Source organism: Meriones unguiculatus, chromosome 17 (genome assembly GCF_030254825.1).
Source record: "Meriones unguiculatus strain TT.TT164.6M chromosome 17, Bangor_MerUng_6.1, whole genome shotgun sequence".
Taxonomy (NCBI): Eukaryota; Metazoa; Chordata; class Mammalia; order Rodentia; family Muridae; genus Meriones; species Meriones unguiculatus.
In genome coordinates, this window is record NC_083364.1 from 91,336,425 (window position 1) to 91,363,888 (window position 27,464).

Consider the following 27,464-nt stretch of genomic DNA (forward strand, 5'->3'; position numbering starts at 1 on the left):
AGAATTTCTGCAGATGCCCAGCTTTCCTGTATTGAATGGTTTCCAAGTATTTTCACACCAGGAATGCGAAGTATCATCACAAAACCTAACTTTATATCAAAACATCTGAAAAATAAATGAAATAAACATGGCCATCTAATTGTTCATCTTCATTGGACTGTGGTTTTTATGCGATCTTCATCATGTTCTGTAAAATGTTTTCAAATTTGACTCAAAACTTTTGCGTAAAATTACAGGTATTGCATGCATGCAGAAAGGGGGGGAGGGTGAGACCAGGAGGGGAGGATGGAGGGGCGTATGGGGGGATACAAAATGAATAAAGTGTAATTAATAAAAGATAAAAAAATAAACAAACAAAAAATACGGGTATTATCAAATAACTAAGTGAATAAACAATACAAGACAATCTCTGTGTGCTTTATGCTTTTGAATCTGCTTGGAGACATGTGAAGGCTGTTATAGAAAAGTGGGAGAGGAATAAAGGAGCAGAAGATTTTCCAGAAAATTGACATAAAGAAGGAAAAAAGAGGAACTTAAGGAAATGGAAAGGAGGTTAGAGAGGGAGAGAAACACATTCTATTAGCATTCCGAAACTCCATGCGCTCCAATTCTTTTCATATAATTATGTGAGCAGCAGTGTGACCTCTAGATTCTTGCTCAAGTCCCTATATATTTGCAAACACGCCACATGCTCTGTCATGGCTGCACCAAGTTATATTCCCATCAACACTGGAGAAGGGTGACACTTCCTGCACATGCTCTGAAACATTCATCTTTCTTCTTTCTAATATTAACTGTGTAACAGTTGTGGGGAGCAGTCTCATTTTGATATTGATATGTTTCTCTGAGATATTAGTGAAATAGTACATTACTGTGTCTGTTTGTCCACCATTATCTGTTGCATTGAAAAACACCTGTTCTAAATCTCAGCTGATTTTTGCAAACTATGTTTCAGAAGTTTGTCTTAGTGGTGTATACCCAATTTGAATTTTCTTTATTAACCTTCCTTCTCACTTACATTTTTCATTTGTGTGAAACCTCTTTTTATACAAGTGAATGTTCTTCTGTTCAGAACTTTACTTGGATACATGAAAATTTGTCTACATTCATTTTAACCTTCTTATGTATTAATGCTTTGTGATGTATACATGCTTGTTTTACATATGTTAATGTGCTGGTGTCTGTGTAACTGCATATTTATGAGGTGGTCATGTGAGAAGGTTCCAAGTTGGGTTCATATTTCATTTTCTTTTTTAAATTTAATTTTATTTATATATTTATCTATTAAAATTATTCACTTCATATTCCCACTGAAGCCTCCTCCCTTGTCTCCTCCCAGTCCCACTCACCCTCCCCTATGACCTTTCCCTAGTCCCCTGATAGGGGAGGACTTCCTCCCCTTCTGTCTGACCCTAGGTTATCAGGTATCTTCAGACCTGGCTGCATCATCTTCCTCTGTGGTCTGGCAAGGCTGCACTCTCCCCAAAGGGAATTGATCAAAAAACCAGCCACTGAGTTCATGTCAGAGACAGTCCCTATTCCCCTTACTGTGGAACCCACTTGGAAACTGAGCAACCAATGGGCTTCCTTTGAACAGGGTGTCTAGGTTCTCTCGATGCATGGTATTTGGTTAGAGTATCATCTCTGCAGGTCTTTCTGGTCCCAGATACTTATAAACGCCAAAACAGCAGTTTCTTTAGGTAGAGAGAGAGAGAGAGAAAAAAAAGTGGCTCTTTAACAAGAAAACTTCTCAAAGCCAGACTTTGCTAGTCAAGTGAGAAAGTGAAATAGCTTTGAGAAGGTTTTCCAACAGTCTGAGGAGTAAACATTTGTGGACCCAATTACTTTCCAGAGTGAGTAAGGGATCAGGATACAGTGAGAGAGGCAGAAAAAAAATACCTCTCTCTGGAAGCAGGAGCAGAGATAGACTGAGAAGCCCCAAGTATGTGATCTGCTAAGGTCTAGGAGGGAAGCTGAGCCTAAGAAAGTAGTGTCCTTAGGGAGAGATTTAAAAAGATTATTTCTTATATTGAAAATCGAGGAAGACACAATGACACAGTGCTTCTGGATACCATTTGAGTTTGTTTATCTTAGCATATAAATAGTTTTGTTTTTTTATTCTCACTGATGATTTCAGTTTTGTATATCCTCTTTGGGAGAAATTGGGTTAAGACAAACTTGGAGAAAGAAGAGACTGAGGAAATAAATGAAAATTAAAGATCATAGAACAAAGTTTGGGGGAATCTTTGAATCAAAATAGAAAGCCTTTGGAGCAATCCAGTCTAGTACTTACAATAAATGGAAAGAGGTGGTTCTGGATGAGAAACGTCCACAGAGCTTGAAGATTTTGTAAAATAGCAGCCATTAAGATGCTAGAGAGAAAGTCTTCAGCTATAGGCCAACTTGGTCAGACTGAAGATTGGGTGTGTATTGTTAAGGTCCAATTACTAGGTAAAGGTCTATATACTATAATGTTGTCTTGGAAAAAGGTCATACAGTGTCTGGTGTGATCCCATTTTACAGAGTTTGAACAACTGAAATGCATGCACAATGCCATAGATTCATATTCAGAATTCCAGTGGGCTTTTGCCTTAAAATCTGTAGAGCATGATTCTAAGGTTACAGATTTATTAGAGATGGTGAATGTTTTGGAGATGCCCTTATAAATTCGTGCTGATTGTACTTCGACATGTATATCTGTTGGAATTCAACAATATTTTAGACATGACATTAGCCCTGTTACAGACATAGCTTATAATCCTACAGGTCAAACAATTATGTAAATATCTAACAGTAATTTTTAAAATATGTTCATAAAACAGAAGGAAAATATAGTATCTCTCCAAAATAGATTAAATAATGACTTATCAATTTTAAAATGTTTAAATGAGATGAGTAGCACACCTGCTAAAACACAGGAATTTAGAAAGGACTGCTGAATTAGAGAAGCATATAAATGTCCTAATTCCAAAATGGAGAACATGGAATGTGTTCTGCTGGGGAAGAGGTTTTACATATGTTCATACAGGATAAGAGAAATTATGGGTTCTATCAACTAATGAAAATCAGAAATGACAGAGAAAGACCACCTGAAGATCTTGGCCACACACAAGAAGAGAGAAATCAAGAAGACTAAACAGAGCAGGTAACATAGATTGCTGATCCCTTCACATGGGAACAACTCTGAAACTGACTGAGACATAAGAAACGTCTCCAACCAGAACTTCAATATTACACGGCCATTAAATCCTTGGTTACAATATCCTCTAAATTTATTATGCGATTCTTTTAATTGGCATAGATAAGATCAGTTTACAGTTTAGGTTCATCCTGCACATGTCATACATTTATAATTTTAGAATTGTATAATGCTTGTGAGAAGTTATATGTTTGCAGAACAAAAGAACCGGACACAGGAGACAAGGGATCAAACCTGAAAGAATTCATCTTTCCAGTATGCTGAGACTTTGACAAATCTTTTGCAGTATCTTGCATGTTCTAGCATTCTGCTTGTTCCTGTCTCAACTGCTTCCATTGCTGTTTCTCATCAAAGCCTTATCCCAAGATAACTTTGAAGACAGCTACTAATCTCAATTGGTCCAGCATTTTAGGCTTCCAATCAGGAATTCTATTAAGCCTGAAATTTCTCAACATTCAAAGACTGGACCACAAATGTTAATGCTTGTTTAATTAATCATTTTCCCAATTTCTTTTGGTCCCCTCAACAGGATTTCTGCATTTCCAAAAAGTCAGCTAGAAAAAAGTCATGAGAAAGATGTCCAATTTCCTTTAAGGGTTGTTGGGCAGGTTTTTGGTTATTTTCTGTGGCTGTGAATGTTTATTGCCATTGGGAGATTGTTATAAATTATTAATAGTCATATTCAGAGAGAAAACAAGGTTAGACTCAGGAATTTCTCTCCTTTTCTTTTCTCTTTCTTTCTTAGATAAGGAGAAAAGGGGTTGAAAAGAAAGAAAAGGGAATACAAGAATATCTTATAGAAACAATAAGACAAAGGATAGATCATAGAATCTACTCAACCTAAGGCTTTATTTGTTATTCTCAAATAAGGTTATTTTTAACTCTGCTATACAGTTTTGTATATTGATGCAAAAATAAGTTTATTTTTAATATATTGGCAAATTTTAGTATATTGATGAAAGGTTGCTTCCAATACTTTTAAACTGATATTACAAACTGTTTAAGGTATTAGGTAATGAAAGTTAATTGCTAGTTAATCAACTCATAGTCATGTCAGACACTAGTTTAATTTAACACAGGATTATACATCCTAGGTTTAACAGATACATATGATAGGTTGGTTACATAAAGATAGGTAAGTCTTCAAAAACTTCAGGGGCCTACAGAACATGGCATTTTAAAATGTCTTTATATGTGATGTCCTCAAAGAATAAATAAATAAATAAACAAATAAACTTGCTTTCAAGAAAAAAATGTCTTAGAAGATATCAGAAGATGGAAATATCTCCCATGCTCGTGACTTTGCATGATTAACATAGTAAAAATGGCCATCTTAATAAAAGCAATCTACAGATTCAATACAATTCCCATCAAATTACTAATACAATTCTTTACAGACCTTGAAAGAAAAATTCTCAGCTTCACATGGAATAACAAGAAATCCAGAATTGTTAAAACAATCCTGCACATTAGAAGATTTTCTGGAGGTATCTCCATCCCTTATCTCAAGCTGTACTATAGAGCAACTGTAACAAAAACTGCATGGTACTGGCATAGAAACAGAATTGGTGGGTCAATGGAATCAAATAAAAGACCCAGAAGTAAACCCACACACTTATGGACACCTGATTTTTGACAAAGATGCCAAAATCATATAATGAAAAAAATATAGCACCTTCAACAAATGGTGCTGGTTTAACTGCATATCTACATGTTAAAAAATGCAAATAGATCCATAATTATCACCCTACACAAAACTAAAGTACAAGTAGATCAGAGAACCTCAATATAAAACCAGACACACTAAACCTGCTAGAAGAAAAAGAGGGAAAGGGCCTTGAACTCATTGCCACAGAAGACAACTCCCTGAACAGAACACCAACAGCACAGGCTCTAAGAGCAACAATCAATAAATGGGACCTCATGAAACTGAAAAGCTTCTGTAAAGCAAAGGACACTGTTGTCAAAACAAAATGACTGCCTACAGATTGGGAAAGGATCTTCTCCAACACTATATCTGACAGAAGGCTAATATCCAGCATATATAAACAACTCAAGAAGTTAAACAGCAACAAATCAAGTAATCCAATTTAAAAAAAAAATGGGATACAGAGCTAAGCAGAGAATTCTCAATAGAGGAATACCAAATGGCAGAGAAACACTTAAAGAAATGTTCAATGTCCTTAGTCATCATGGAAATGCAAATCAAAATGACCCCGAGATTTCACCTTATACCCATCAGAATGGCTAAGATGAAAAACTCAAGTGAAAACACATGCAGGAGAGGTCGTGGAGAAAGTGGAACCCTCCTCCACTGCTGGTGGGAATGTAAACTTGTACAAACACTTGGGAAATCAATCTGGCACTTTCTCAGACAATTAAGAATAGTCCTTCCTCAAGATCCACTCTTAGACATATAACCAAAAGACACTCAAACATGCAAGAAGGACATTTGCTCAACCATGTTCATAGAATCTTTATTTGTAATAGCCAGAAGCTCAAAACAACCAAGATGCCTCTCAGTTGAGGAATGGATACAGAAATTGTGGTACATATACACAATGAAATATTACTTAGCATTAAAAAAAAACAAGGAAATCATGATTTTTTTTCAGGTAAATGGTTGGAATTGGAAAAGATCATTCTGAGTGAGGTATCCCAGAAGCAGAAAGACACACAGAGTATATTCACTCATAAGTGGATATTAGACATATAATATAGGATAAACATAGTAAAATCTGTACACTTAAGGAAGCTGATCAAGAAGGAGAATTCTGGCTAAGATACTCAATCCGCATTCAGAAAGGCAAAGATTATGGACATTAGAGGAGGAAGAAAACAGCGAACAGGGCAGGAGCCTACCACAGAGGGCCTCTGAAGAGTTCTACCCTGCAGGGTATTGAGGCAGATGCTGAAACACATGGTCAACCTTTGGGCATAGTCCAGGGAATCTTATGAAAGAAGTGGGAGATAGTGATATCTGGAGAAGATGTGAGCTCTCCAAGGAGAGCAACAAATCCAAAAAGTCTGGGCACAGGGGTCTTTTCAGAGACTGATACTTTAGCCAAGGACCACTCATGGAGATGGCCTGGAACCCCTGCACAGAGGTAGCCCATGGCAGTTCAGTGTCCAAATGGGTTCCATAGTAATGGGGACAGGGACAGTCTCTGACAAGAACTGATTGGCCTGCTCTTTGATCACCTCCCCCTAAGGGAGGAGCAGCCTTACCAGGCCACAGTGGAAGACAGTGCAGCCACTCCTGATGAGATCTGATAGACTAGGGTCAGAGGGAAGGGGAGGAGGACCTTCCCTATCAGTGGACTTGGGGAGGGGTACAGGTGGGAAAGAGAGAAGGAGGGTGGGATTGGGAGGGGAGCTACAGGGGGGATATAAAGTGAATAAACTGTAATAAATTAATTAATTTTAAAAAAATAAATAAAATGTCTTTGTATGTGATATCCTCAAAGAATAAATAAATAAATAAATAAATAAGTAAACTTGCTTTCAAGAAAAAAAAAATGACTTTATTATTTTAAAGATTCTTTTACAATAAGACAGGTCATCTCCTGGAGCACCCTGATTACCTCAAAGAAGACGATGGTGACCATCAAAAAACCACCATATGGAGATGGCTTCAAATGTGGCAAATGAGCCACTTGGGGAAAAAAAAGCCCTCATTTTATGACAGATAGAATTTTGCCAAAAATAGGCAAGCATAAATGCAGGACAAATTGATTGCAGAACTCTGCCAAGACAGGGTAAGTAAGTCCTAAATAGTTCCTGCTTCATAAAAATGTCTGTCAAATATTCTGAGCCAGAAGACTGAAGATGATGCTCTGATGTTATAGAGTTTTGGGTGATTGTTCAGGCAGCAAACTGCCTCTGTCAGGTTTGTTTGTTTGTTTTGTTTTTTTGTTTTGGAAACTGCTGACATGCACTTCCTATTTACTGCAATCACTAATAATTTTCCTTCTCAAGTCTCTGGTGGCATTGAAGAAAAATTAGTTATAGTTCCACAATAAAGCTTAAGTTGTTTAGAATTTAAGAAACTGTTTTCATATAGGTAATACCAATAGAAATAAAAGTTAATTTAGATACAGAACTCTAAACTTGTCAAGATAGGATAATCAGATACTTTCTCTTAAGTTGCCAAATACACATGGACTGGACATTGTACATGTAAATGTTACCTAATAGTTTTCATAACTTTTTATAATTATTATTGTTAATAATTAAAATGAGCCTTTTATTGGACTATAAGGGGGAAATGTTGGTATAATGTTCTTGTGGAATATGTACAATTTACCCTTGTTCATTCAAATGCTGATTTCTCTAACCCATTATCTCATTTCAATCCAGACATTTTATTGTAGAGGATTGTTTTAGCAATTCTGGGTTTCTTGTTATTCCATACGAAGTTGAGAATTTTTCTTTCCAGGTCTGTAAAGAATTGTGTTGGCATCAGACCCGTCCGATACCTTTTTCTCAGAGGTGGGACCTGGGGCATCAACCCGCATGCAACCAGACATGCTCTTCTCTGGGTCCAAAGATGCTCTTTGGGTGGATGACACCTAAACGAAAATTGGTACAAAGTCCCAATTTACTTCTAATATCAGAGATCAGACCTCTACTCTTGCCTGATGCATCTAAAACAAAAAGGGGGAACTGTAGAGAGCTGCGGAATGCTATGCCTTAAAGATGGAGCTGGTTTCCGCCTTCCACCTTCCCGATGGTGAGTGCTCTCTGTCACGAACAATTCCACATTTGGCTAAGGCTGAGGATCTGGCTTGCTTTCATGTATGTGGACCTATCTGCATTGCCCACGTGGCATGCCTGGGTTGGCTACCCAGAGGCTATTTAAGCTGTGGGCTGGCTTTCCCCAGGGTCCAAGGATTGTTCAAGGTTTCTGAATAAACTGCATTGAAAAAAAAGAAAAGAAAAGAATTGTGTTGGCAATTTGATGGGAATTGCATTAAATCTGTAGATTGCTTTTGGTAAGATGGACATTGCATTGTGATGTTTATTCTAAGCATCACCTGTTGCAAGCTTGTGTAAACATGCCACCATTTGTTCTCTGTATTTTCATAAAACAACCAGCCAGTGCTGTGCAACAGAGAGAATAGGGTGGGACATCCTGGTCCAGAGGGGAGGAGAGAGAAGTGAGTAGGAGGAGTGGGAGAACAGAAATGGGCAGGAGAGGACTTGGAACCGTGAGGAGAGATGAACCAGACTTAAGATATGACTAAAAGCAAGTATAATGTGTAAAATCTGAATGGTAGGAAACTATGCAGGCTTGGAGGTTTAGGCTGGAGTAATCATTGCTCAGCATTATGCTATAGGTTAATTAAGTAAATCCTAGTCTCTGTGTGATGATTTGGGTATACAGCTGGTTTAGGAATAAAGACTGTTTAACTAAAAGTTAAATAAATAATACATGTTAATATTCTACAACAGAGATTATCTATGAAATTGAAGAAGATATCAGTTTATTCAATTTCTTTCTTCAGAGACTTGAAGTTTTTGTCATACAGGTTTTTCACTTGCTTATTTAGTGTTACACCAAGATATTTTATATTATTCTATTGTGAAGGATGTTGCTTCACTAATTTCCTTCTCAGACCATTATCTTTTATATAAAGGAGAGCTTCTGAATTTTTTTTTAGTTAATTATGTGTCCTTTCACTTTGATGAAGGTGTTTATCAGCTTTAGGAGTTCCTGGGTAGAATTTTGAGGGTCACATATATTTTATCATATCATCATTGAATACTGAAATTTTGACTTCTTCCTTTCCAATTTGTATTCCCTTGATATCCTTTAGTTGTCTTATTGCACCAGCTAGAACTTTAAGTATTATATTATCAATAGATATGGAAAGAATGGGCAGCTTTGTTTTGTCCTCAATTTTAGTGGAATTGCTTTAAGTTTCTCACCATTTAATTTGATGTTGGCTATTGGCTTGCTATATATTGCCTTTATTGTGTTTAGATGTGTGTCTTGTATTCCTGATCTGTCCAATACAGTTTTCAGCATTAACATATTTATTTAGTCATATTACAGGCTGACTGAAGCCCCTCCTTCCTCACTTCCCAGTCTCACACTCACACTTTCCTCCCCATCCCTATCCCTTTTCCTCATAGAAAGGAGACCCACCCATGGGTACCAACACACCCTGGAACATCAAGTTGCAGCAGGACTAAGCTCTCACTGAGGCCAGGCAAGGCATCCAGGCCAGGAGAAAGAGACCCAAAGGCAGGCAACACAGTAAAAAACAGCCCCTACTCCCATTGTTAGGAGACCCACATGATGACCAAGTTACACATCTGCTACACATGTGTAGAGGGTCTATGACCAGCCCATGCATGCCATTTGGTTAGTGGTTCAGTCTCTGAGAGGCCATAAGGGTCCAGGTTAGTTCACTCTGTAGGTTTTCTTGTGATGTCATTGACCCCTCCATTTCCCTCAATCCATCTGCCCATTCTTACATAAGACTCCCAGACTGTGACATAGGGGTCTCTGCATCTGTTTCCATCAGCTGCTGGATGAAGACTTTCAGATGGTAGGCTCCTCTCTGCAGCCATAACAGAGTATCATTAATAGTGTCCGGGGCTGGCTCTCTCTCATGGGGTTGATCTCAAGTTGGGCCAATTATTGGGTTCCATGAAACTTTGTTCTATCCTTATCTCTGTACTTTTCTCTTAGCACTACTTTCATTGTAACTCATACATTTCTGTATGCTGTGCCTTTGTTTTCATTGAATTCTAAAACATCTTTAATTTTTTATTTCTTCCCTTATCCAATGATCATTGAGTAGAGAGTGCTCAGTTTCCATGAGTTTGCTGCTTTATGTTGTTTCTGCTGTTATTGAAGTCCAGCTTTAACCCATGGTGGTGTAATAAGGGGTATTTCAATCTTCTTATATCTGTTGAGGCTTGCTTTTTGCTTGGGTGAATTTATTCTTTGTGTGTGTGTGTGTGTGTGTGTGTGTGTGTGTGTGTGTGTGTGTGTGTATGTGTGTGTGTTTTCTTGGATGTAATTAAACTTATTGGGTTAGAGTTTTCCTTCTAATATTTTCTGTAGGACTGGATTTGAGGACAGATATTGTTTAAATTTGGTTGTGTCATGGAATATCTTGTTTTATCCATCTATGGTGATTGAAACTTTTACTGTGTATAGTAGTCTAGGTTGGCATCTGTGGTCTCTTGGAGGCTATAAGACATTTGTCCAGGCCCTTCTACTTTTGGCATCTCTGATGAGAAGTCAGGTTTAATTCTGATAGGTCTGCCTTTATAAGTTATTTGGCCTTTTTCTCTTGCAGATTTTAATATTCTTTTCTTGTTCTGTGGATTTAGTGTTTTGATTATTAGATGGAGGAAGGATTTTCTTTTCTGATCCAATCTAGTTGGTATTCAGTATGCTTTTTATAATTTTAATTTTTTTAAATATTAATCACAGGTTATTTACTTTATATCCCAGCCGTAGCCCCCTCCCTCATTCCTTCCCAATCCCACCCTTCCTCCCTCATCTCCTCATCTCCTCATGTCCCTTTCCAAGTCCATGCTAGGAGAGGTCCTCCTCCCCTTCCACCTGACTCTATCTTATCAGGTATCTTCAGTACTGGCTGCAATGTCCTTCTCTGTGGCTTCTTGAATGTTTATAGGCATCTCTCTCTGTAGGTTGAGGACATTTTCTTCTATGATTTTGTTGAAAATATTTTCTGGTCCTTGGAGCTGGGACTCTTCACCTTCTTCTATTCCTATTATTTTTACAGTAGTTCTTCTTAATAACCCTGATTTCCTGGATTTTTTACAGCATTTTTTAACTTAGCATTTTCTTTGTTGTATTGAGTTCTATAGTGTCTTCTATGTCTGAGAGTCTCTCTTCCATCTCATATGTTCTGTTGATGATGCTGGACCTGCTGTTCCTGTTCTTTTCCATAGGGTTTTCCATTTCAAGGATTACCTTAGTTTGGGTCATCTTTACTGCTTCTACTTCCATCTTAAGGTCATTAACAATTTTATTAATTTCCTTCACCTGTTTAATTTTATATTCCTGTGTTTCTTCTTATTTATTTATTTATCTATTTATTTATTACAATTTATTCACTTTGTATCCCCTCTGTAGTTCCTCCCCTCATCACCTCCTAGCTCCACCCACCCTCCTTCTTCTCCCCCTATACTCTTTCCCTGGTCCCCTGATAGGGGAGGACCTCCTCCCTATCTATCTGACCCTAGCCTAGCAGGTCTCATCAAGGCTGGCTGTTTCATTTTCCTTTGTGGTCTGGCAAGGCTGTACTTCCCAGGGGAAGCTGATCAAAAAGCCAGTCACTGAGTTCATGTTAGGGACAGCCTCTCACCCCCTTGCTAGAGAACCCACTTGGAATCTGAGCAGCCTACGGACTTACTTTGAGCAGGGGTCTAGGTTGGAGTATGGTCCATGCATGGTCTAGGTTGGAGTATCTGTCTTTGCAGGATCCCTGGGCATGGGTTTTTTGGCTCTGTTGGTCTCCTTGTGGAGTTCCTGACCCTCCAGCTCTTTCTATTTCCTGTATTTTTAAGAGATACATTCAATTCTTCCTTAAAGATCTCTATCCTCTTTATAATAGTGAATTTAAGGCCATTTCCCTGTGCTTCCTTTGTGTTAGGATATCCAGAGCTTGCAGTAGAGTAACTGTATTCTGAAGGTGCCATATTGCCCTGACTCTTTTAATTGTGTTCTTAGGCTGACCTTTAGCCATCTTGTTGTCTCTGGATGTTCCTGCATCTTCCTCATGAGCAGGTTTGGTGAAGGCAGGTGGTGTGATGGCTGGAAAATCTTCAATTATATTTTTAACAGAAACATGTGACACAGTCCTACTTATATGAAGGCACTAGATTACCTTAGTAACCAAAATAACACAAAGCAGAAAGGATGTGCTGGAACTACCATAGAACCTGATTTAGAATTATTACACAAAACATAGTAATAAAAACGAGTTGACAAGAGCAGAAAGGTACATGTACAAAATTGATGAAAGAACTTGTATGAAGAGAAGACATGCAGAATAAAGTCAAATCATGTTCATGAAGATATTTACTGTCATTAAATGTCATTAAATATCAAAACCGATAATCAGATCATTCTTCATTAAGATACTTAAGAAATATATTTCTCCAAATAGAACTATTTTATAGTAACACATTAAACAAAATAGTAGGAAACACAAAGACCTTTTACTTATGGAGTCTCAAAAAACAAGCAGACATTAAGGAGAAAGAGAAATAGCTATTTCAGTGATTTGTCTGTGCCACAGAAGAATTCCATAGTTATTAAATAAATAAATACAGAATGAGGCAGAGTCTTGTAAACAGGCCAGAATTTTGTTATAAAATCCCATGATTTGACCATAGGAACGTGAAATATGAGCTCAGTCATCTCAGTTATGTATCTTCGTTTTACAAACAAACCATGGCACTCTGATATTTCCTGAAGGACGGTGGAAACACGAATACCTGTGGTTTTCCCTACAACAACTCAGCTGTATAAAAGGCCCTCAGTAGATCATGACGTCCAGACTCAAGAAACCTACTTCTGGTCCTCAGCTGAACTGTCCTCTCCTAACACCATGTGTTACTATGGCAGCTACTATGGAGGCCTGGGCTATGGCTATGGTGGCCTAGGCTGCTGCTGTGGCTATGGTGGCTATGGTGGCTATGGTGGATATGGTTATGGCTGCTGCCGCCCACTGTGCTGTAGAAGGTACTGGTCCTATGGCTTCTACTGAAGAGATTCTGCAGATGCCCAGCTTTCCTGAATAGAAGGGCATCCAAGTATTTTTAAACCAGGAATTCCAAGTATCATCAACAGTTCTAACTTTATATCAAAATATCTGAAAATGATTAAAATAAACTTGGCCATCTAATTCCCCAGCTTTAATCTGACTGTGATTGTGTTTTTTTGCTATCTTCATCATGTTCTGTAAAATACTTTCAAGTTTGACACTAAACTTCTGTAAAAAAAAAAAAACCTTGTGTATTATCAAATAACTAAATGAATAAACAGTACAGAAAAAAATTATGTATTTCTTGTGCTTTTGGATCTTCTTGTACACAAGTGTGGAAGTTGTTATGGAAAAGTGGGAATAGAGTACAGGAGAGGAAGATATTTCAGAAGATGTATGTGGAGAAGGAAAAAAGGAAATGAGGGAGGAGAGAGGTTAGAGAAAGAGAGGAACACATTCTTTCAGCATTCATCAACAGATGGACATTTGGTTGTTTAAATAACTTGACTATTTTTTATTTAGTTTTTTTATTAGTTACACTTTGTTCACTTTGTATCCCCCTATAAACCTCTCTCCTCCCCTCCTAATCCCACCTTCTCTCCCCCTTCTTCATGCATTCCCTTCCCCAGATCCACTGATAGAGGAGGTCCCCTCTCCTTCCTTCTGATATTAATCTATCAATTCTCATCAGGAGTGGCTGCATTGTCATCTTCTGTGGCCTAGTAAGGCTGCTCCCCACTCAGGGAGAGGTGATCAAAGAGCAGGCCAATCAGTTTATGTGAAAGGCAGTCCCCCTTCCTATCACTATGGAACCCACTTGGACACCGAACTGCCACGGGCTACATCTGTGCAGGGGTTCTAGGCTATCTCCATGCATGGTACTTGGTTGGAATATGAGTCTCCAGAAAGACCCCTGTGTTCAAATTTTCTGGTTCTTTTGCTCTTCCTGTGGAGTTCCTGTCCTCTCCAGATCTTACTATTTCCCACTTCTTTCATAAGATTCCATGCACTCTGCCCAACAGTTGGCCATAAGTCTCAGCATCTGCTTTGATAGTCTGCAGGGCCAAGCCTTTCAGAGGCCCTCTGTGGCAGGTTCCTAACTTATTTCCTGTTTTCTTCTTCTGATGTCCATCCTCTTTGCCTTTCAGGATGGGGATTGAGCATTTTAGCCAGAGTCCTCCCTCTTGATTAGTTTCTTTAGAAGTACAGATTATAGTAAGTTTACCCTATATTATATGTCTATATGAGTGAGTATATTCCCAAAGAAATGTTCAACCTCATTAGCCATAAGAGAAATGCAAATCAAAACGACCCTGAGATTTCATCTTACACCCATCAGAATGGTCAAGATCAAAAACTCAAGTGACAAACACATGCTGGGGTGGTTGTGGAGAAAGGGGAACCATCCTCCACTGCTGGTGGAAATGTAAAATGGCACAACCACTCGGGAAATCAATCTGGCGCTTTCTCAGACAACTAGGAATAGTGCTCCCTCAAGATCCAGCTATACCACTCCTAGGCATATATCCAAAAGAGGGTCAAGTACACAATAAGGACATTTGCTTAACCATGTTTGTAGCAGCTTTATTTGTAATAGCCAGAAGCTGGAAACAACCCAGATGCCCCTCAACTGAAGAATGGATACAGGAGTTGTGGTACATCTACACAATGGAATATTTCTCAGCAATGAAAAACAAGGAAATCATGAAATTTGCAGGTAAATGGTGGGACTATTTTAAACATTGTGACAATAAACTTCGTAGTTCACTTACTTATTAAAGGTCCAATAGTTTTTATCTAGTTATGTATGCAGTTGTGTGATATTTAAATCCTCTGAAACCTTACAATTTATTTCCAATCATACCACATGCTTTTTTCTGTCATGGCCGCACCAAGTTACAGTCCCATCAATGATGAAGAAGTGTGACACTTCCTGACCATGCTCTGAAACATTCCTCTTTCTTCTTCCTAATACTAATTATCTAACAGTTATGGGAGCAATCTTATTTTGATATTCACTTTTATCTGTGAGATATTCATGGAGTATTACAGCATTGTGTCTGTTTGTCCACCATTATCTATTTCATTAAAATAATCCTGTTGTAAATCTCAGTTTATTTTATCAACTTCTTATATTTTTTGATGTTTTGTTTATCTATATACACCAATTTGAATTTTGTTTATTCATTTCCTTCCTTGTGTACATTTTTTTCATTTTTCTACAGCCTCTTTTTATACAGTTGAATTTTCTGCTGCTAAAAATTTTATTAGTTGGATACATGAAAATGTGTCTGTATTCATTTCATTCTCCTTATGTATCTATGCTTTGTGATGTCTATATATTGCTTTACATGCTTTACATGAATGTGCATTGTCTGTGTAAGTGCATGTTCACAGGTGGCCATCTGGGAAGGTTCCACTTTGGGTTCATGTTTCTTTCTCAGTTGCTATCTACCTTACGTACTAAGTAGAGTCATTGAGCAGGAATTTGTCATTCTGGTTCATCTAGCAATATACTTTTCTCCACATGATCTCTAAGGTTGACAGGTAAACTTTCACACTCAGCCAGTTCTATAAAAATTATATTTAAAAAAAGCAAACACAAATGGCCAATAAAAAATAAAATAGGAAAAAATCTAAACTGGGGTTTTCGTTGTTATTTCATACACAATGGTCATTTTATTTAGTTCCAATGCATCCCACTTTACACTGCCTCCCTCAGTTCTCCTTTGTTTTTACGTTCCGTGTTATATATATATATATATATATATATATATATATATATATATATACTCTCTTGTTTCCCTATGCCACTGATATTTTTATTCTCTTGGTGTCCCTTCTAGTTGACTTAATCTGTCATGCAAAAGCACATATATAGAAGCTGATATGAACATACAATTGAAATTGAGATGGTATGTACCACATAAATCATGCAGCATTTGTCTTTCATCTTGATTTTTTAGTCTTTCTCCTTCTGGGATATTTCACTCAGAATGATCTTTTCTAGATCCCACCATTTGCCTGCAAATTTCATGATTTCCTCCTTTTTGATTGCTGAGTAGTATTCCATTGTATAAAGATACCACAATTTCTGTACCCATTCCACCGTTGATGGACATCTGGGTTGTTTCCAGGTTCTGGCTATTACAAATAGAGCTACTATAAACATGGTTGAGCAAGTGTCCTTTTTGTGTACTTGAACAAACTTTGGGTATATACCTAGCAGTGGTATAGCTGGGTCTGGAGGAAGCACTATTCCTATTTGTCTTAGAAAGTGCCAGATAGCTTTCCAGACCCAGTTTACATTCCCACCAGCAGTGGAGGAGGGTTCCCCTTTCTCCACAACCTCTCCAGCATGTGTTATCGCTTGAGTTTTTCATCTTGGCCATTCTGATGGGTGTAAGGTGATATCTCAGGGTCGTTTTGATTTGCATTTCCCTGATGGCTAATGAGGATGAGCATTTCTTTAAGTGTTTTTCTGCCATTCGATATTCCTCTGTCAAGAATTCTCTGTTTAGCTCTGTTCCCCATTTTTTAATTGGATTACTTGGATTGCTGCTTTTCAGCTTCTTTAGTTCTTTATATATACTGGATATTAGTCCTCTGTCAGATAAAGGGTTAGTGAAGATTCTTTCCCAATCTGTAGGCAGTCGTTTTGTTTTGATGACGGTATCCTTTGCTTAAAGAGGTTCCTAATTTTAAAAATACACATTCATTGAAGATTCTAAACAATGAATTTTGAAGATAGGATAGCCACCCTGTTAACTCCTACTCTTACCCTATTTCTTTTCACCCAACTTTGATATTGCTATTTTTCTCCTAATTTCTCCCATGGAGTCTAGTTTCTGATGCCCAGATTGTCTTGGAATTAAGGCTTACTTTAGTGTTTGGTCAGCTGGGCAGATGTCTCATCTTTAATGAAAAGTGTTCTCTTAATAGCTATCATATCCTATTGGTTCCTTAATTACCAGTAGTGCAAATCCCTCTTCATTTCAATCCTGGATTTTGTCTGGTTGGAGTTTGTTCACATCTTAGGCATATTGTCATAATTTCTGTGAGTCCAAATGTATAAATGCACCATTGTGTCTAGGAAACACTTCCTTAGAAGTCAATTTCCCTCTCTGACTCTTACCACCTTTCTGTCCTCTCTTCTGCAAAGACCTGTGAGCCTGGGGTGAGAAGTTTGATATGAACGTTCTTTTTAGGATTGAGAACATCACTTAATTGTTCTCTGTGTATAGAGCACTTGTGGTGTTTCTTTGTTAATTTTATTATTGAAAAAAATTTCTGTGATGAGGGATGAACTGATATATGGGTAAAGCAGTAAGTCATTAATAATCATTTTAATGATATTTGCAATTAGCTGAATAATTAGTATTTGGGTCTCCCCTAGGACCTGTGAACCTGTGGCTTTTTATTCTTTATTACAGTTTAGCCATTTTATTCTTTATGGGGGGTGTTGTGATGGGGACATGCATATGTCAGAACGTGCACATGGATGTCAGAGGGAAATGTGTGAGGCTGGGTCTTCTCTTTCTCCTATGTGGACAGTGATCAAACTTAGATTAAAACCTGGGGGATATGTCTGTACTACTTTGCACCCCACCATCCCAGGATATGTATCTCTCAGTCTGGCTTATTTTTCTTAATGTAATTATCAGTTGTACCCAATTTTTGTAATGAATGTAATTTGAACAACAGCTACAGTATGAAACAAATGCCCCTGTTCTTGAATTTCCAGGAACTAGTGACATGAAAGTGGCTGTGTTTGGTCAAGCAATGTACAGTTTTTATGCAATCTCTGCCAACACTTTAATTATATTCTTAACAGAAGTAGACAACACAATCCTAAAGGTTATATGAAGACAGTAGATGACCCTCATAACCAAAATAATATAATACAGAAGTAAGTGCTGGATCTACCAGAGAACCTGCTCTCAAATATTAATACAAAGCCATCATGATAAATGTGAGATGGCAATAGCACAAAACCAAATATAAAAAAAATTTTGAAAGAAAATATAGGAATAGGGGACAGAAAAATGAAAATGTATTTTTGGAGATTTTTTTTCTTGGTTTTTTGTTTTGTTTGGTTTTGTTTTGTTTTTTTTGGGTTTTGTTTTTTTTTTTTGCTTTGTTTTTCTCAAGACTTATCTTCACTATGTATCCTTGACTGTCCTGGACTCACTTTGTAAACAAGGCTGACCTCAAACTCACAGAGAATTGCCTGTCTCTGTCTTCCTCAGTGCTGGGATTGCAGGCATGTGCCACTGCCCCCTTATACAAATATGTTTATGTGGATCTTAACCATTATCAAGTGACCAATAACACAAACAAAAATCAGAATATTCTTCATTAGGAACATTTAGGAAATACACTCCTCTATATAGAATCATTCTACAGTAACACAGTAAACAACAACAACAAAAAAAAAATAGAAAACACAATGACTGTTACCTATGGAGTGTTATAAAAGAGGCATAAAAAGAATGAGTGCTATGTCAGTGGTTTTTCAGTGGCACAGAACATAAGTATTAAATAAACTAAACACAGAATGATACACAACAGGATTTTATGTTAAAACCCCATTGACCATGGGATCCTGGCGTAAGAGCTCAGCTATCTCAGTTATGCAGCTTAGTTTTGCAAACAAACCATGGCACTCTGATGTTTCCCAAAGCGCAGTAGAAATGTGGAATATTTGTGGTTTTCCTAACAACAACAACCCAGCTGTATAAAAGGCCCTCAGTAGATCATGACATCAGACTCAAGAAACTTACTGCTGATCCTTAGCTGAACTGACCTTCTCTGACACCATGTGTTATTATGGCAGCTACTATGGAGGCCTGGGCTATGGCTATGGTGGCCTAGGCTATGGCTGTGGTTATGGCTGTGGCTGTGGCTATGGTGGCTATGGTGGCTATGGTTATGGCTGCTGCCGCCCACTGTGCTGTAGAAGGTACTGGTCCTGTGGCTTCTACTGAAGAGTTTTTGCAGCTGCCCTGAAAAATAATTGAAATAAATATGGCCATCTAACTACTCCTCTTTTCATACATTGGTTGTTTTTTTGCTCAGAATTTTCTTCGTGGAATAAAAAGTTTTCTATTTTCTATTTTCATGTTTTTTAGTCTTTGGTGTTTGTGACATCTTTGTGTGTTTTTATGTTTTTTTTTTCCTTTTCTTTTTTCTTTTTGTATGTGTATATAGATCTAGTGTTTTAGTATTTCCTTGTGTGTGTGTTTAAAGTTGGGGTCTTCTGTCTTTATCATTTGCTCTCTACATTACATATTGAGGTAGAGTGATTAGAGCTAGTTTCTGACATTATTGATAGTCTAGCTATTGATCTGATTCTAATTGATCTATCAGGTTTAAGGTAGGCTAGTTGAGTGTGGCCTTTAACAAGTCTGCATTGGGTCTCATGGGGTAATTTCTTAGACTGGACTACTATTTTATTCCTGTTCTTTCCTCTCTACTCTGTCACTCCTACCCCTCCTCTAGTTTCATGTCCCATGTATTACATTATTTTCTTGTTTACACATTCCACTGAAATCTTCTCTTCTCCTAGTCCCTTTTAGTATCATGTTCTATTGGGCCATCACATACACAACACTTGCATGTGCATGCATGCAATGGTGTGCTCACACACACAAACATACACAACTCAAATGTTGATTCTATCACCCAAGCCTTGTAGAATTTGTCTTTCTTTTAAACTTTTATAGTGTAAAATTTCCTTACTTTAATTTTCTTTATATTAAATGAAAATTAATTGAATTTTGAACACATTCATCTCCTCAGCTTCCCACACACCTTAGTCAATGTTCTAATGCTATAAAGAGGTATCATGACTACAGCAATTCTTGTGAAGAAATTTAATTGGGACTTGTGTGCAGTTTCAGACGGGAAGCATAATGGCATGCGGGAATAGTGATGGAGAAGAAGCTGAGAGTTCTAAATCTGGCTCAGTAGAGAGAAAGTGAAGGGAAACTCTGGGCTTGGCATGGACTATTGCAACTCCAAAGCCCGTCCTCCAAATGGGCCACACCTCCTATTCTTTTCAAATAATGCAAGTTCCTATGGATTAAGTATTCAAATTATGAGTATGGGGAATACTGTCGTTTAAACAATCATTGTACACTTCATGCCCCCAGAGGCTTATAACCAAGTCATAATATAAAATTCATTTACTGCAATTTCAAAAATCCCTATAGTCTATCACAGTCTCAACAATGTTTAAAAGTCTAAAGTTCATAGCCTCTTCTGATGATCAAGGCAATCTCTTAAATGTAATCCCTTTAAAATAAAAATAAAAATAAATCACAGACTTCCAACATACAATGGCATAGAATATACATTACCATTCCAGAGGGAGAAAAGGGTATAGTGAGAAACCACTGGACCAAAGCAAGTCCAAAACCAGATGGGCACATTCTTTTTTTTTAATTAATTACACTTTGTTTATTTTGTATCCCCCCTGTAGTTGCCTCTCTCCTCCCCTCCCAATCCCTCCCTTCGTCCTTCTTCTCCATGCATGCCCCTCCTTAAGTCCACTGGTAGGGGAGGTCTTCTTTTCCTTCCTTCTGATCCTAGTCTATCAGGTCTCATCAGGAGTGGCTGCATTGTCTTCCTCTGTGGCCTGATAAGGCTGCCCACCCCTCAGGAAGAGGTGATCAAAGAGCAGGCCAAACATTTCATGTCAGAGACAGTCTCTGTTCTCATTACTATGGAACCCACTTAACGGTCATGGGCTACACCTGTGCAGGGGTGCTGGGTTATCTCCATGCATGGTCCTTGGTTGGAGTATCAGTCTCAGGGAAGACCCCTGTGCTCAGAATTTTTGGCTCTGTTGCTCTCCTTGTGGGGCTTCTGTCCTCTCCAGCTTTTATTATTTTGCACTTCATTCATAAGATTCCCTGCAATCTGCCCAAAGGCTGGCCATAAGTCTCAGTATCTGCCTTGATAGACTATAGGGCAGAGCCTTTCAGAGGCCCTCTGTGGCATGCTCCTAACTTGTTCCTTGTTTTCTCCTTCTGATGTCCATCCTCTTTGCCTTTCTGGATGGGGATTGAGCATTTTAGTCAGAGTCCTCCCTCTTGATTAGTTTCTTTAGGTGTACAGATTGTGGTAGGTTTAACCTATATTATATTATATTATACTATATGTCTAATATCAACTTATAAGTGAGTATATACCATGTGTGTCTCTCTGCTTCTGGGATGGCTCACTCAGGATGATCTCCTCCAGTTCCCACCGTTTACCTGCAAATTTCATGATTTCCTTGTTTTTAATATCTGAGTAGTATTCCATTGTGTAGATGTACCATACATTCTGTATCCATTCCTCAGTTGAGGGGCATCTTGGTTGTTTCCAGGTTCTGGCTATTACAAATAAAGCTGCTAAAAACATGGTTTAGCAAATGTGTTTATTGTGTACATTCTAAACTCTGCATCCTCATGTCTGAAGTCAAAGACCCCTCCAGATCCACATCTCCTTTCAGCTTTGTTGACTTCAACACACTTCTTTTCCTTGTGGTGGTTCTACACTCAGTCTGCAGTTCTCCTCAGCAGTAATCTCATGACTCTGGTGACTCCAGATTTGTGAGGTCACTAACATAATCTATCTTCACAGCTTTGCGCATGGCCTTTCTATGCCTCCATGCAAGAACACCCCTGGCACATGTGTGGCCTCAGCAACTTTCCTTCGATGAGAAGAATTATAAAATCCCTTTCTTGTATCTTTGTCTCTAGAGCCCGAGCTACTTGGCCAAAATACCAAGTTCTGCTGGGTGTTGCAGTTGGAACGTGCCCCCCCCCCCAGTCAATTACATTTTATCAGTTTCTGTTTTAACTTTTCCTTCACTTGTTAAGCTTTTCTTTAATTTTTCTTCACAAGTTGAAAGCTTAGCTGGGTGGCATCTTGACCTGAGATTAACACTCCGTTACAGACATGAAGTCCTAGGTTCTGTAAGAAATCACGGTGAGTAAGCAATGATGAACAAACAACACCTCAGCGTCGCCTTTGCAAAAGCTCCTGCCTCCAGGTTTCTGCCCTGCTTGAGTTTCTTTCCTGACCTCCTTTGATGATGAACAGTGATGTGGAAGTGTGACTCAAAATAAAACCTTTCCTCCTCAACTTGCTTTTGGCCATGGTGTTTCAGCAAAGCAATGGGGACTTTAAGACACCATCTCTCTTCCTACTCAACTTTGAGATTACTATTTTAACTTCTGCAGTCAAGATTTTGTTGCCTACTTTCCTGGTACTTGAAGACTGCTCTAGCCTGTGTTCAGCCTACCAGAGGTAACATCATTGACAAAAACTGATCATTTAATAAGTTTATGTGGTAAAACCACCTTAGCTATTAGAGGTCCACCTTCTTCCTTCCTTAAGGCTGGGAATTTTTATGGTTGGAGCTTGCTCAGATCTTAGGCAAGATGAAATCACTGTGAGTTTGAATGTCAGTCTGTCCTGTTGTGTTTAGAAAACACTTCCTTTGACATCATTCACTGTCTTTAATTCTTACAACTGAAATCTGTACACCTAAAGAATATAAACAAGAAAGAGGACCCTGGGTAAAATAATCAACCATCACTTAGAAAGACAAATGGAATGGACATTAGAAGTAGGAGAAAACAATTAATAGGACAGGAGCCTGCTGCAGAGGGCCTCTGAAAGTCTCTACCTAGCAGTGTATCAAAGCAGATACTGAGACTCATAACCAAACCTTTGGCAGAGTACAGGGAATCATATGAAAGAAGGGGGAGTTAGTATGACCTGGAGAGGACAGGCGCTCCATAAGGACCAAATATATCTGGTCTTTTGTGAGACTGTTTCTCTAACCAAGGACCATGTATGGATATAACCTAGAACCCCTGCTCAGATGTAGCCCCTGGTAGCTCAGTATGCAAGTGGGTACCCTAGTAAGGGGAACAGGGACTATTTCTGACATGAACTCAATGGCTGTCTCTTTGACCTCCCTCACACATACCTGAGAGAGGAGTAGCCCTGCTAGGCCACAGAAGAGGACTTTACAGCCAGGCCTGAAACTACCTGATAAGCTAGGGTCAGATGAAAGAGGAGGAGATCCTCCCTTATCAGTGGACTTGGAAAGGGGTAGGGAGAAGATGGGGGAGGGAGAGTGGGATTGGGAGGAAAGGAGGAAACAGGATACAACTGGAATACAAAGTTAATAAACTCTAATTGAGAAAGAGTGATATAAAGGTCCAATTTAGGACTAAGAACCCCATTTTATTTTGTTATCTGCACATTTGCAAGTTGGAGAAAATATCTCTTATTATGTGGATTTTTTTTGTTGTTGTTACAAGATACTTCAGTGATTGAGGGTGAGGGAGGCACTGACCTAAGGATATAACAATAACTCATTAGAAACTATTTTAATAGTACATACACCTAGCAGAATAATTAGTATTGGGTTCTCCCTGCAGACCTGAGGAACTGTGCCTTTTAATTCTTTATAATAAATTCATTAATTTTTATTCATTCAAATTCATTCATTTTGTTGGCACGGAGTACATTCACGCACTATATCACATGCCTGGAATTCAGAGGGAAATGTGTGAGATTGGTTCTCTTTTACTACTACATGGGACCTTCAAATCAGACCAGGGCCTTGGGCAACATGGTGCGTGTCATTACCTACGGAGACATCTCATCACCTGAGCATTTGCCTTTCTCTGTTTACTTCATTTTGCTTACCACAATTACCAGTAGCATCCATTTTCTGTGAAGAAAACAATTTGAAGAAGCTAGGATATGCAATGGTATACCTTGTTCATGAATTGATAGAATTACTGACATGAAAATGACTGGTTCCTAAAACAAGATTCATATTTCATGGAATCTCCATAAAAATTACAAATGTGTTTTTAATTTTTTTTATTAATTACAGTTTATTCACTTTGTATCCCAGCTATAGCCCCCTCCCCCAACCCCTCCCAATCCCATCCTCCCTCGCTCTTCTCCTATGCCCATCTGCCAGTCCAATGATAGGGGAGAACTGCCTCCCCTTCCATCTAACCAGTCTATCAGGTCTCATTAGGATTAGCTGCATTGTCTTCCTCTGTGGAATGGTAAGGTTGCTCCCCCCTCAGGTGGAGGTGATCCAAGAGCCAGCCCATGAGTTCATGTTAGAGACGGTACTTGTTCCTAATATTGGTGAACCCTCTTGGACACTGAGCTGCCTTGGGCTACTTCTGTGCAGGGGTTCTAAATTATTTCCATGCATGATCCGTATTTGGAGTATCATTCTCAAAAAAAAGACCCCTTTGTCCAGATTTCTTTGTTCTGTTGCTCTCCTGGTGGAGCTCCTGGCCCCTCCAGGTCTTTCTATCTCCCCTTTCTTTCATAAGATTCTCTGCACTCTGCCCAAACTTTGGCTATGAGTCTCAGCATATGCTTTGATACCCTGCTGGGTGGAATCTTTCAGAGGCCATTGGTGATAGTCTTCTGTCCTGCTCCCTGTTTTCTCCCTCTTTGATGTCCATCTCATTTGCATTTCTCAATGAAGACTGAGCATCCCACCCAGGGTCTTCCTTCTTGCTTATCTTCCTTGGCACTATGTCAGACAAATAAAAATAGTGCTACCTGAAGCCCCAGCTATACCACTTTGAGGCATACATCCAAAAGATGCTCAAAAATAAAACAAGGACATTTGCTCAACCATGTTCATAGCAGATTTATTTGTAATAGCCAGAACCTGGAAACAACCCAGATGCCCCTCAGTTGAGGAATGGACACAGAAATTGTGGTATATTTACACAATGGAATTCTACTCAGCCATTAAAAACAAAGGAATCATGAAATTTGCAAGTAAATGGTGGGATCTAGAAAAGGTCATCCTGAGTGAGGTATCCCAGAAACAGAAAGACACATGTGATATATACTCACTTATAAGCGGATATTAGACATATAATATAGGATAAACATACTAAAATATGTACAGCCAACTGTGTTTTTAGCAGAACTAGGCAACACAGCCTTAAAGGTCATATGAAGACACAAGATGACTCTAAGAGCCAAAACAAACTAAACAAAAAGGAAGATGCTAGACCTACCACAGAATCTGGTCTCAAATTACATCACAGAACCGTATCAATGAAAACTAAATAATGATGGTGCATAAACAGCCATAGAAGAAAGAAGCTGAAGGGGATACCAGAAGATAGAAAGATCTCTTATGCTCATGGATCAATAGGATTATCATAGCATAGTAAAAATACAGGAAAAATATGTCTGAGTAGAATACATTTAGAAGGAAATCAAGGGGCTGGACAGATGACTCAGTAGTTAAAAGCACTGGCTGCTCTTCCAGAGGACCCAAGTTCAGTACCCAGCACCCATGTCTCAGCTCCCAGCTCTCTGTGACTCCAGTGTCAGAAAATCTGACACCCTCAGACAGACATATGCGGACAAAACACCAATTCCTACAAAATAAATAAAAATAAACAAATAAATAGAATAAAACCAAAATATGCTTATGTGTATAATTAAATGTCATCAAGTTACCAATAACATAATCAATAATCAGGTCATTCTTCATCAGGAATAGTTATACAAGCCTCCAGAAATATTTATTTTATAGTAACAAAGCAAAGCAAACAATAAAACCATCTCTGTATGACATACTACAAAACAAACTTCAATAAAAGAGAGAGCTATTACAAATATTTATATTGCAGCACAGCAGACTTTTATAAGCATTAAAATAACTGAATATAGAATTTAAAAAAAAGAAAGAAAAAGAACCAAAATTTAATGTTAAAGCCTCATGATCTGACCATGGCATCCTACCATATGATCACAATTATCTCAGCTATGCAGCCTTGTGTGTCCAGGAAATCTCAACACTCGTGATGTTTTCTGAAGCACAGTGCAGAGATGTGTGACACCACAATGCCTGTGGTTTCCCAACAACAACCCAGGTGTATAAAAGGCCCTTGGCAGATGGTGACACCTAGACTCCAGGAACCTGCTGCTGTGTTCCTCTGAACAGTCCGCTCCTGACACCATGTGTTACTATGGCAGCTACTATGGAGGCCTGGGCTATGGCTATGGTGGCCTAGGCTATGGCTATGGCTGTGGCTATGGCTGTGGCTATGGCGGCTATGGTGGCTATGGTTATGGCTGCTGCCGCCCACTGTGCTGTGGAAGATGCTGGTCTTATGGCTTCTACTGAAAATTTTCTGCAAATACTCAGCCTTCCTAACTGGAAGGGGTTCCGAGTTTTTTCACACCAGGAACTTCAAAAGTTCTAACTTTACATCAAAGTATCTAAAATATAATTGAAATACAACATGGTCAGCTAATTCCTCACCTTCATTTGGACCTTGATTGTGTTTATGTTATCTCAATCATTCTCTGTAAAATTATTTCAAGCTTGACTGTCAACCCTGGTATAAAAAATGTGTGTTATAAAATAACTAAATGATTAAACTGTACTAAATAATTTCTGTATGTTCTGTGCTTTTGTATCTGCTTGGTAACATGTGGAAGTGGTTGTGGAAAAGTGAGAGGGGAGTAAAGGAGAGGAAAACATGGAGGGAGAAGAAAAGAGGGAAATACAAAAGTGGAGAGAAGAGGTTAAAGAAACTAGAGAGGTTTCAGCATTCTTTTATGGATGGACATTTGGTTGTTTATAAAACTTGACTATTAAAGCAATATGACAAGGAACCTGGTTATGTACCTATTTCTTTAAGGTCCAGTAATTTTTATATAATAATGTCAGCAGTAATGTGACTTCTAGATCCTCTGTCACTTCCTGCATATTTGCAAGCATGCCACATGGTTTTTTTTTTTGTCATGGTTGCACCAAGTTACAGCCTACCAATAATGGAGAAGAGTGCCCTTTTCTACACATGCTATGTAACATTTGTGTTTCTTATTTTTAATATTAATAATCTAAAAGTTGTGGGGAGCAATCTCGTCTTGATCTTGATTCACATTTCTGACACATTAGTGAAGAAGAACATTATCGTGTCCATTTCTCTATCTGCATCTTTTCTTTGAAAGGTACCTGCTCTAAACCTCAGCTCATTTTTCATCATCTTATATTTTTTTGGATATTTAGCTTAGCTGTGTACAGCCCTCCCCCCAAAAAACTGTATATTAATTCCCCGCTTGATGTACTTTTCTCATCCTTTGTGCAGCACATCTTTTTATACAGTTCTTGTTCTGTCATATGGAACTTTCTTAGGTAGATACATAAAGAGTTGTCTAATTTCATTTTTATATTTATGATTCAACAACTGTGTCTTTTACATGTGTTCTTGTGGTTGTGTGTGAGTGTGCAGCTGCATTTTCATGTGTGCTTGCAGTTGAGTATTCATGTGTTTATGCAGGTGCATGTGTGCCTGTGTGGAAGGTTTCCAAGTTGAGATCGGTCTGTCTTTCTCAACATCTCTTCATCTTACCCATTGAGGTAGAGTCATCGGTTTTAGTGTTTGGCATTCTGGTTAGTCTGACTATCTTGATTTGCTGGGCTTACAGAT

General features: G+C 38.4%; 3 protein-coding genes across 3 annotated transcripts; all 3 read left to right on the top strand.

Annotated features, from left to right (window-relative positions):
- Nucleotides 1-12,801: 12,801 nt before the first annotated feature.
- On the top strand, nt 12,802-12,960 carry LOC110543250 (keratin-associated protein 20-2-like). Its single transcript, XM_021629630.2, has one exon. The coding sequence runs from the start codon at nt 12,802-12,804 to the stop codon at nt 12,958-12,960; it is 159 nt and encodes a 52-aa protein (XP_021485305.2).
- Nucleotides 12,961-18,776: 5,816 nt separating this feature from the next.
- Nucleotides 18,777-18,944, top strand: LOC132648805 (keratin-associated protein 20-2-like). The gene has a single exon (XM_060371348.1). The coding sequence runs from the start codon at nt 18,777-18,779 to the stop codon at nt 18,942-18,944; it is 168 nt and encodes a 55-aa protein (XP_060227331.1).
- A 7,040-nt stretch (nt 18,945-25,984) lies between these two features.
- On the top strand, nt 25,985-26,152 carry LOC110544594 (keratin-associated protein 20-2-like). The gene has a single exon (XM_021630513.2). It carries the CDS (start codon nt 25,985-25,987, stop codon nt 26,150-26,152), a length of 168 nt encoding a protein of 55 aa, XP_021486188.2.
- The last annotated feature ends 1,312 nt before the right edge of the window (nt 26,153-27,464 follow it).

Coding starts and splice junctions, on each gene's coding strand:
- LOC110543250 (XM_021629630.2), top strand. CDS start 12,802: ATGTGTTACTATGGCAGCTACTATGGAGGCCTGGGCTATGGCTATGGT.
- LOC132648805 (XM_060371348.1), top strand. CDS start 18,777: ATGTGTTATTATGGCAGCTACTATGGAGGCCTGGGCTATGGCTATGGT.
- LOC110544594 (XM_021630513.2), top strand. CDS start 25,985: ATGTGTTACTATGGCAGCTACTATGGAGGCCTGGGCTATGGCTATGGT.